Source organism: Rhagoletis zephyria, unplaced genomic scaffold (assembly GCF_001687245.7).
Source record: "Rhagoletis zephyria isolate East Lansing unplaced genomic scaffold, Rhagoletis_zephyria_1.1 Rzeph_scaffold_01544, whole genome shotgun sequence".
NCBI classification, from domain to species: Eukaryota; Metazoa; Arthropoda; class Insecta; order Diptera; family Tephritidae; genus Rhagoletis; species Rhagoletis zephyria.
Window position 1 is genome coordinate 103,737 of NW_016158628.1, and position 12,206 is coordinate 115,942.

A 12,206-nucleotide genomic window follows, 5' to 3' on the forward strand; every position below is an offset into this window, starting at 1 on the left:
GTAGTATTAGTGATGGTAGTCTTTCAGAGTGTATAGAAAGTTCTGCTATAAATACATAATACATATAATAGTTTCTAGCAGTTACAGCCACGTGGGAAAAGTAGTGAAATTGTGAAGAGTTTTAAGACATATGTGTGTAGGTGTAAAGCGATTAAAACTGGAGCAGCAACATAAAATTTAAAGAAGCAATGAAATTTAAAAATTAAAAACCTGAAAAAATGCTGACATAAATTTTGTATAACATACTACTACGCCTAACGACAAGCTATGTGCAGAATTTAACGCAAAATCAGAATTTCTCTAAGCTCATGTGCATAAAATTATGCATTGAGGCAAAATGGTTCCTGAAGCTTCTATTACGCACAGCAGCAAACATTTTGCGTAATTCTACCTATTTAAAAAAAAATATTACGCCTAAAAATATGCCTTAAAACTTTTCAAAATTTCTTAGCCCAAAAATATAACCCAAAGAAGTTTCCTTTCAGTCGTTGCGTTCGCTTAAAAAAAAAAAAAATAAACAAAAATAAACAAAAAATCTGCTCAGCAATTTCTGAAATTCGGGCTATTTAAATGCTAAAAATTTGCAACTAAGTAGCAAAAATGGGTAATTTACAAGTATTTGAGCAGCCTTTCCTAAGTTCTTGTTGCAAAAATATTTAACGGCAAAGAATTCTGCGCACAAATACATCAAAAGCGGATTCAACAAAAACGCTGTTTGCCAGCTTTTACCCCTTAAAATGTGCCACGCAAAGCTGTTTTACATTAGAACCGGTGCATAGAGCAGATTGGTTTTTAGTTATTTCGAGTTTTGTCTCCGAGTCCATACGGCTAAAACTATGCCCAGCAGCTGGTACTTCGAAACTTGTTTCACTCAAGATCCTGCGCCAAAAAATATGCAACGAGCAAATTTAGCACTTGCCACCGCCTCAACGCCTTAGAATATGCCACACTCTACGTTTACTCGACATTTGTATCACTAATATTAATATCCTTTTATTCACCCGCAAGAAGTTGTAGATAACTTATTGAAGCAATAAATCAATAATATCCATTTGCATATTCAAAATTTTCCAACGTTAACTATATTTCTTTGATAACTCTTTTCTAGCCCCATTGCACTTTAACCACAACCCGAACAGCAAAACAAACCAAGAAAAGCCCAACGGTCAACAAAGCTTGACAACGACGACGAGAAATATTTTCTGAGGTAAGACCTTTATTCTACCGCCCTTGAGTACACATCAAACACATTTCAACAATAGAGGCACAGGTAGTGGTAGGCGCATATTTCACACATTTATCAAATGTTTGCTGACAATTTCATACATTAAAAATTAATNCTCTTGTTGCAAAAATATTTAACGGCAAAGAATTCTGCGCACAAATACATCAAAAGCGGATTTTTCAACAAAAACGCTGTTTGCCAGCTTTTACCCCATAAAATGTGCCACGCAAAGCTGTTTTACATTAGAACCGGTACATAGAGCAGATCGGTTTTTAGTTATTTCGAGTTTTGTCTCCGAGTCCATACGGCTAAAACTATGCCCAGCAGCTGGTATTTCGAAACTTGTTTCACTCAAGATCCTGCGCCAAAAAATATGCAACGAGCAAATTTAGCACTTTCCACCGCCTCAACGCCTTAGAATATGCCACACTCTACGTTTACTCGACATTTGTATCACTAATATTAATATCCTTTTATTCACCCGCAAGAAGTTGTAGATAACTTATTGAAGCAATAAATCAATAATATCCATTTGCATATTCAAAATTTTCCAACGTTAACTATATTTCTTTGATAACTCTTTTCTAGCCCCATTGCACTTTAACCACAACCCGAACAGCAAAACAAACCAAGAAAAGCCCAACGGTCAACAAAGCTTGACAACGACGACGAGAATTATTTTCTGAGGTAAGACCGCCCTTGAGTACACATCAAACACATTTCAACAATAGAGGCACAGGTAGTGGTAGGCGCATATTTCACACATTTATCAAATGTTTGCTGACAATTTCATACATTAAAAATTAATACCAAAGACAGAAGATAGCCAACGAAGTGCAAACACAGGGCCAGCTTGTGTACATAGGCTTGATGTGGAAGAAAGAAAAGGCGAGCGGGCAAGTGAAAGTATGTGGAGCGGGAGGCAAAAGCGTCATAGAAATTGTATAGAAGAAGCTTTTGTAGTGAACTATGCGCTGTGATAGTTATGTACTCGTATGAACACGTGAAAAGACAAGAAAGTTGAAAAGGAAGCCAAGTAAAGCAAAAGATAACAAGGAACATAGTTTGAGAAAGTGTGTGTGTGTGTGTGTATAAAGATCATGTGTGTCTTATATGAAACCGAGAGAACGAGAAGTGAAAACCAAGCAGAGAAGCACGGGCAAGCAACTACATATGTATTTATGTGTGGGCAATAGATTCGACTTTTGCTAAAAGTTTGGAATTTAAGCAAAGCAAAAAAAAATTAGCGCACGAGAACATGAAAATGTCCTCAGCAGGCCGGCCCGCTCGATAGTAAACACAGCCATATGTACACATGACTGCCAAATCGCCTTGCAGCAAGCGCGTAAGCTCCTTCAGAGAATCAGCCAACCAACAAACGACAAACCATTTGACCAGAATGCTTGCCACACCAGCGCTCAGTAGATTATAAATATGTTGTAAGTGTACTGATAGCAGCAACAACGCGAGCGCAACTTGCATTGTAGCACATGGCAGTCCCGGTTTCCTGCTGCTGCTACTATTGAAAAGTATACATACATACATTGCTGTTCGCTTCTGCTCGCTCGACGCTTGTCGTAGGTGTGCTCTTCTTGTACGAAAAGGACACACAAAAAAGGTCCATGACATAATTTTTAAGGTATTTGGCTATAAGTTGACATTGAAAGTTTTTAGAACTTTGCGAGTTTATTTTCAAAACACACGCACACACGTATGTATGTACACTGGCAGGCAGTGTCGAGAAAGTGACTAAAACAAATATCCACAACGTAAATACACGCACGCACGCACTGGGAGATAAAAAAAGCAAAAGCTGAGGAGGAAAATGCATATAATGAGCTGACAGACAGCAGCCAAAGAGGGAGGGGGCGGCGAATGTGGAATGGAAAGAGAAGGTAGCAGCAAGTGACCCACACAGCAGACGTATGCCTCGAAATGTTTAAGAGTGAAAGTGAATATAAGAATTAAATGGCAACTGAAGAATGTACAGATTGGATGCTGTTCTCCCTACATTGTTGCATGTGTAAATGAGTGAGTGTGTGTGTGTGTGTAATGCGTATTCAAGTGCAGCACAGCATGGCATGGCGTACACAAACTGCGTTGTTTGGAAAAGTTTTCAATGAGTTGATATTGCACTTTGTGGCAACGCTCACGCATAATGAAATACATAAGCAGGTAGTGTGCTTATAAGGGGCAACTAAGTATGTATGTATGTAGATGTGTTAATTTACTATCAATATATGAATGTATGCATGCCATTGGAGTGTTAGCGAAAGTTGTTTAATGTTGAAAGAAAGAAGCCCGCCCTACTACTTCAACACAACACTGATAGTAGCTGCTTCAGCTGAAAGAAAATTGAAAAGAGGCGTGTAAAGAGGACATCAACTTGGAGCTCTGGGTATGGTTTGAGGGCACTGACAGTGAAGGGAGGCGTTCAAATTTGCTCTTAGGGCCGTAATCGCGTTAATAAAATTTGCTATGTGCGGACAATATTACGTCGAAAATCAAAGCTGAGAAAAGAATGAGCTGGCATCTACAGCCTGCGACAAAACGATTTTGAACAGTTTTGACTATTTATCTTTTGTTTGTTTGATGTTCACTATTTTTATATACAAGTATAGCCTTTTATCTAACAAATACCATATGAATCCAGATTTCGGGCCTTGTGCAAAAATTATAAAAATTCCACAAACTTTTCTTTCCAATTCCATTTTTTTTTACTACTAGATTTAATTTTAATTTCAAGAATTTTTATAATTTTTTCGTTGACGGTATTACGCATTTCCTTCCATACAAAGTACTTTTTATATGGAAAAAAGTGCAAAACACTATCAAAAACACCGTGCGACAGTAAATTTTACACACAAAAAGTTTTATATATTCGCGAAACCATGTGCTAATTATAGTAAAACCGCGTTTTTGATTTTTCTCCCTCACATCAGGACTTTGTTTGAAGGGATTTGAAATTTGAAAAATATAATTACTTCAAAAAATTATTAAAAAAATTCAGTGCAATGCAGAAAAACAGTATGACTATCAAGTTAAAGGGAATTAAGGCCGAATTAGTTTTTTGGTGCATAAGGACGATTAGGTATTCATAATGTCCTTTTCACATTTTATCATTGAATATCCTTGAAATTTTACAATAATTCTTTTCGAAAAAATTATATATTAAGGACTAATATGCACTCGACCACATCCTCGAATTTGGTCCTTCTAACTTTATTCGCTTAAAAAAATAAAACTAATTAAAAGGATATTTTCAATACCTATTCGTGCTTGTGAACCAAAAAATTGTAATTTTTTTAATTCTAGAATTTTCTCTTTCATTTGGTGCCCATACTGTTTTTCTACATATGAACGATTTTTTTTAAATAATTTTTGGAATTAATAATATCTTTGAAACTGCAAAGTCTTTTTAAAAAAATCCTGACGTCAGAGAGACAAACTAAAAACGCAGTTTTACTATATTTGGTCCACAGTATCGTGAGTATATTGATTGCTTCATGTGTTTCGATATTTTTTTTGTTTTGTTTTTGTCGCACGGTGTAATCAACGCAATTTTTTAGCAACTTCAAACTGTCACTTTTTTAAACTAGATTTTAATAAGCTAAAAAACTGCATACCAAATATTAATTTAGAAATTCGAATTAAAATATTTGGATTTGAGAAGGTACGTCTTTCCTTTATGCCCTAAGATAAAATGTCTTCCGCCTACTACCGAAAATATAAACTTCCACTTTTCCTTCCTATTTGAAGCTATCCTCATTACCACCTACTTAGCCTGACATAGCACAAAAAATTTCTACGTATGTACCTAGAAAACACTTTCGAAGCTCCGTTCATCCAAGCCTGCCAGCCAAAATCTTTCCACTTTCAATCTTCTAATATACAAAAAAAAAATAAATAATATTTTATCTACCAAATCTTCTACAAGCAATTAGTCTAATGTGCATTTTGCATGTCTGATAAATATTTTCTTGATGTAAGATGGCAGTCACAAATCTAGACACACACTAAGATTACCTAATATACAAACGTAAAACAAAAGTGTGGCACAACCTGCTTTGCTAAACATTAAATACCTTTAAAGCGTCAAATTCTAACGCACTCAAGACTGTGGGAGTAATGAAAAAAATAAAAATAAATAAATAAAAATAATGAAAATTGGCGCCGGCTAGCAAAAGTCTAAGTTTGACACGAAATCCTAATCAACTTAATTCTCAGTCGTTAGGCATGTTTTGCTGAGGCGACTGCTAATAGGAAACTACCATCTCTAACCTCCACCACGAGGTCGTTCAACTCGCTTCAAAGTCAAAATCGTGCGGAACAGCTCCACGCAATTAGGCTTTACCGCAACAAAAAATAAATGAAATAAAAATGGAACTAAATGAACCCGATTTACTCGATAGTAGGGGGTGGTTAAAGAGGGGGCGAAGAAATAACAAATGAAAGAAGAAATGGTAAATGAGTGGCAAAATGTGATGATTTTTTCGTAGTGAGTTAAAAAACGCATTTAAAGTTTACTTAATCGGAAAGTAGTTGATAATCGAAAAAATACAAATTAGAAAAAGGACAATTTAAAATAATCGTTAGTGTGAAATATGATTACCCACAAAATAATATGATCAACACCATACAAATTATCGATAGCATATTTTATAAAACAAAGAGAAAAAAGGAACAAATATTCCTCAATGAAATCATAATCGACCACAAATCAAGAGAAAAATACGAAAAAACAGCAGGGAAAAATCATATTTGAACCCTTAAAATTGGATCTCTATTCTTTCGATAAATTTTTTTATTTTATTTTGATTCTATTTTTTTCGATCATATGCCGTTATTTTCAGATTTAATTTCTTAGAAGACTATAAACGGTTTAAACGATTTAAAATTATCTAAAATAAAATGTTATCGATATATGTAAATAATATTTTAAGAGTAGAAAGTAAGCAGACTATGATATAGAAACTAGCCGTCAACAGAAATAATCGAACAAAATAATCGATGTCCAAATAAAGTAATCGACAACAGATAAAATAATCGATAACGGAAATAAATCGAGGACAAAAGAAAATATCATATCGATAACAAAAGAATATCTACAGCAAACGAAAATAATGGATAACAAACGTAATGAAATAATAATATAATAAAAGAAAATAATCGAAAAAAATCCAAATTAGAGAAAATAGTGAACTATATTCAAGAATTTTATTGATTATTATTTAATTCGCACATGGTAGAAGTTAAAGATGCTATTTCGGCCTCAAGCTTAATACAATTGTTCAATATAATAATTATAAGGCCACAAATAACAAAAAAAAAAACACAAAGAAAATAGTCAACAATAAAATAAAATAATCGATAATAAAAGAAAATAATCGATAAGAAAAGAATATAATCGATAATAAAAGAAAATAATCGATAATAAAGGAAATAATCGATAACAAAAGAAAATAATCGATAATAAAAGAAAATAATCGATGATAAAAGAAAATAATCGATAATAAAAGAAAATAATCGATGATAGAAAATAGTCGATATTTAATTTTCACACGCTAGTTGATGCCAGTTTCGAAATAACAAAAATACAAAGAAGTGAACTATATATATAATTATTCAATTGTGTAACTCCATTGTAAAAGAGCATGTATCCAGCACCCAAGAAAAGTCTCAAGAAATACAGACTTTCATTCTTTAAATAATAACTTAAAAAAAACTTATTACAAAGTGTAAGAAGTTTCTTGAAATCTGCGTACTTTTCTTTGAAGTCTGGTTTTGTAATATAAATTGTATTGGAGAGGAAACAAGTGTAATTTTATTTCATTCGCTTTGAAATGAGTAATATCCTTTGATCATGGATGCCGTGATTTTGGCCCTAATTTAACAAAATTTGATAGAAGAAAATTTCTTTTTTATTTCTTGTGCTTTTTTATATGAAAATTTTGTTTTTCGTGAAAGCTGGATACTAAGCTTAAATGTGAATCAACTTTTTCATGTGTATGAAAGTAGGCAAGTGTGCCTACTTTTACAGTTTTCCTCTTGTTTTAATTGTTTCACTTTGTCTTTTTGTTTATTTTTGTTTGTTGTTGACGTTGTTGTTGTTGTTGGTGGTGATTGCATGATTGTTCAGAATCACTGTTGCAATTTGTTTGTGGTTGTTATTGTTCTTGTTGCTAATGTGATTATTGTTTGCTAATTGTATTGTTGTTGTTGTGGGTATTTATTGTTGCATGAGTATGCCAACGCCTGGCTTGTTTTTGTTTTTGTTTCTTGTTGTTTAGTAATTATTCTGTTTTTCCTTTCATTTTGTCAAATGTATTTTTTTGTTGTATGCGTGTTTTATTGTTTCTTGCAAATTGGGGTTTTCTTTATTTAAACTTGTAGAAGACTTTATATGAAAAAGCGTGTGCCCCGAAATATTTTAAGTCTCTTTTACTTATTTAATACTTTTATGTTTATTAGTTATTTTAAGTAAGCTAACGTAGAGATAAAAGTTAGTTATTTCACAACTAAAAAAAAAATCAACAGTTTCAGGTAGAGACTATTAAATTATACTTAAGTACTATCGCTAGAAACTAAAATACAAAAACATAAAAAATACTACAAAAAATTCGGCTACAAATTTAATTTGAAAAGTATACGTACCATTCCAGATGGCAGTGAGTGGGACATGCCCCACATACGCCCACCGCTGTAAAGAGAGAATAAGATAAAGTTAGTAATTTCATTGAATGTATAGACGTTTGAGTTTAAAATCGTCAAATGAATAAAAACAGCACAAAAAATTAATAAAAATAAATCCAAAACATCCTATGACATAAATCCAATAATTCAAAAAAATCAATCACTTTTCAAATTGTTGTTATATTGTTCTGCTCTTTTGGACAATAAGTCAATGACTTTTATATACACACCACCCTCTAATACATATTTCTTAATATATTTAAAAGCTCGAGCTAAAATAAAAGGCAAGGACATAAATTCGATACATAGCTATCATCGCTTTAAGCCAACTTGTTTTCATTTTCCGCACTTTCTCTCTGATACAACTCAAATCCACGCCAATCACAACTCATCGCTTTCACTTCCCTCGGTTCCGTTTTTCCCAACACCCACGAAAAGTTTTTTGGTAAACTAAATTAAGTTCTAAATACATGAAATGTGTCTGTAATAAAACAACAACCACCACAGCACACACAGAAGGCCCTAGAATGCTTTGTTTGTCGTAAACATGCCGGGAAAATGTACAAAAAAAAAACTGAAGAGGAAAAACAAATGACAGCCCACAACTTTAATATTTAATGTATTACATTTGGTGGGAAAGCAGAGAGCCGGAGAGTACACATGTGGCGCAGTACCGCTGAGTCGGGTGAAAATAGTAGAAAATTGCAAATGTAACACATTTCATGTTTATTTAGATAGTTTTTGTGACCAACGGACAGACACACACTTAAAATAATCCACATACACATATGTATGAATGTACATATAAATAAATACTATATACACTGACTCAAAAAAGTGACCACTTTTAAATATATTTACAATGTTTTTCAAGTCAAATTTTTTTTTGTTATTTTTCTATAAAAATATTGTCCAAGCTTTAACCAAAACTATATAAATCCGTAAAAAAACCTAATAATTAAAAATCAACGCGATTTTTTAGCCGGTTGAATCTTGCATTTTATTTTACTAAAATCGTGTGGACTCTAAAACCGCATACGCAAATATATTCTCAAGACTCAGAATAAAAAGTTTGAAATTTTATTGAATTTTCCTAAATTTTGCATGAAGTTTGAAACATTAAGTTTGTTCACGCTTGCCTTGTTATCAGGTTATGTGGTTATGTTTTTTATTCAGTTTACAACAATAAAATAAAGTACACAATAATAATTTTTAACCAGATAACCTGATAACCAGGCAAGTGTGAACAACCTCATAGCTTTATTGGTTTTGGTTAAAGCTTGGACAATATTTTTGTAGAAAAATATAAAAAAAATTAACTTGAAAAACATTATGAATATTAAAAAAAAATCAACCTGTGGTCACTTGTTAGGGTCACTGTAGGTATATGGGTATACATATGTATAAGTTTTTGAGGTTAGCAAACTCTGAAGTACGAAACATGTATTTCACCATAAAAAAAATACATACATACTATGCGAACTTAGAAATATATGCAAGAAGTATGCTATTTACCGAAATTTACATACACACAAATAAACATATTTACATATTTACATGCATACTTGCATAAAAATAAACTAAATAAAATCATTAAAAAAATTAGGGTGCTACATTAGGGTGGTCCAAACACTTGTGGGGGAGAGGGGCAGTAAAGTCCGACTATTTTTTTTACTATAAAAACTAGTTGATATTAAAACATGGTTAAATGAACAATTGAGTACTATTATTGGAAGTCTCCTGAAGAGAAACTGAGTTTTCCGATCGAAAAATATCGATTTTTAAGAATTCTATACCATTTCTACGTTTTTTTTTCATATAAAATACATGGAAAACGTCGAGCGCTTTGAGCGACCTCCAAATCCTTTTCAAAATAAAAATAAATCCTGGGGGTTGAGCATTAAAATTCCGATTTGACCACGTGTTGATTTTTTTAAATATTCGTAATGTTTTTTGAGCTAATATGGCTTTATGGAAATGCATCACATAACTATACAGAAATTCAGGCTTTTCCAATAATTCGTTCACCCTAAATTTTAAATTTTACCTCGTTGAAGAATGTACAGAGCTTTTAAATTTGTATTCTCTTTAAAAATAGTCTTTGAACTGATCTTTAACTGCTATGACCCACAGTGCAACATTGCGTGTTGCAATGACGACCCACAACCCAGTTAGGTAAGGCATACCATCCACAACACCCCCGATGAGCTGACTAAAGCCACCTACTACAAATTTAAGCTGGCGCTGTTGGCTATATTTTTTCTCTGCACATTTTTCAGTTACTTAAGTGCCTATGGCGGGTGTGTGTATGAAGAATAATATTTACACTAAGTCTGTCTGTGGTTGATGGTTGCCACATAAAAGGGCGGCAGGCGTACCAAACAAGTGCCGGTCGACCAACTGAGCCATGGAGCGAGTGACCAACAAACAACGCCCATACCAATTTTTAACGTTTCAAACGAAATTTCACCTAGAATTTTGCATATTTCTAGCAAATATTTACCAACTTGTATGTACATACATGAAATTACTGCAAACGCGCATGTAAATAAAGTATGCAAGAGGTTAGTGCGCATTCAATTCAAAGAGGAAAAAATACAATGAAAGAAAAGTGTGGGCGACAAGCGCTATTTTCAGAATAAAATCCATTTTAAAATTTCTTTAGAAAATTGTAAGCTAAATTAAGCTGTACTGGATAATTGCGCCACCGTCCATATTTAAACTGGAAATGCATTACTTGAGCAGCAAATCGAAAGTGTTCTCGGTGCAGTCAGTCTGTTGTGGATGATTCAGTGTTCGCTCCGCACAGAATTATATACGCGTTCGGGTTGCCCATTCATCGCCATTGGACTAATCCAATTCACAAGCGAAAATCCACTAAACACTAGCTCGCACGCCGGCCGCACGGCGACAGTGCCCAACTTAAGCTTATTAATCGTTAATCTCTCTCGACTACCGTTTGAGGTCATTTACAATAAAATGACAGCGAGGTCAGCAACCAATAAACACAGGCGTGTGTGCACCGTACATATCACACCCTGACTGAACTTTCGCCACTGTAAAGGCCCGTCGTCGATGATGGTTGTGGCAGATCTGTTTTCGCAGACAATATGGAGACAGTGGCGCCAGCCAACGTTTACAATCGAAAATTTGCTACCAAGGACATGTTTACCCCATACCCTCCATCCCCCCTCACATATTTACATATCGTATACATATATGCATGCATGCTTGGCAACGTTGAGCAGCGCGCGATTTTTAATTTTTTTTCGCCGCACTTTCATAAGCGTGAACGTCATATTTTTTGGCCAACAGAGGTTTTCCTGTAGAGTAAGCGTTTGCTGTTGTGGTGAAAAAAAATTAAATGAAAATGAGCGAAGTGTGGAAGCGTATGCGTCTATCCATGAGTAATTCATTACACAGGTCAACAACGTTTTGTTCTAGGAAAGTGTAGGATCATTTTCGAAGTAATTTTTTGCGTAGAATCCGAATCCGGGGTTTAAATTGCTCTATCACGTCAGGACTTTGAGATATCCTAACCTAAAAGTGCAAAAAACTCTGTTTTTGCCCATTTTTGAGGTTATGTAGCTACGCAGATTTTGCTCTTCATAAAAAAGTAAACGTGGTTTTTTAAAGTATAAGTCTTCCTCTTTTAAATGCCGTTGAGTTTGCTTAAATATCTTTATTCTTCACTGAGATATCGCATTTTGAAGTTTCCATGTTTGTGAATTTTTCGATATTCGAAAATCCATTGAGATAACATGAGACGTGATACGGTCGATTACATTCACAAACATGGAGACTTCAAAATGCGATATCTCAGTGAAAAATTAAGATATTTGAGCAAACTCAACGGCATTTAAAAGAGGAAGACTTATACTTTAAAATACCATGTCTACTTTTTTATGAAGAGCAAAATCTTCGTAGCTACATAACCTCAAAAATGGGCAAAAACAGCGTTTTTTGCACTTTTAGGTTAGGATATCTCAAAGTCCTGACGTGATAGAGCAATTTAAACCCCGGATTCGGATTCTACGCAAAAAATTACTTCGGAAAAGACACTACACTTTTATAGAACATTCCGAACCCATTTTTTTGCAGACCTGTGTTATCAATCACATGACTTTGATTTTTTTTTTTGCTTCGAAAGCGCGCACGTGAGCGTCCCTTGCTGGCATGTAGCTGACCTCATATAATTTATAAACGAGTATGCATAATATATTAAACAGGCAAAAACACAGAGTAAACAATTTTGTATTTATTTATTTTTATTTTTTTTGAGCGAAAC

At 33.9% G+C, this 12,206-nt stretch overlaps 1 protein-coding gene across 1 annotated transcript in view; it reads right to left on the reverse strand.

Annotated features, from left to right (window-relative positions):
• LOC108364373 (sex-lethal homolog) overlaps positions 1-8,044 on the reverse strand; it is a gene marked incomplete at its 5' end in the record, with an annotated part of 19,348 nt that extends 11,304 nt beyond the window's left edge. The window contains one exon of the mRNA XM_017618043.1: positions 7,880-8,044. Within this exon, the coding sequence (XP_017473532.1) occupies positions 7,880-8,044 (165 nt within the window). The remainder of the gene's footprint in view (positions 1-7,879) is intronic.
• Positions 8,045-12,206: the final 4,162 nt, after the last annotated feature.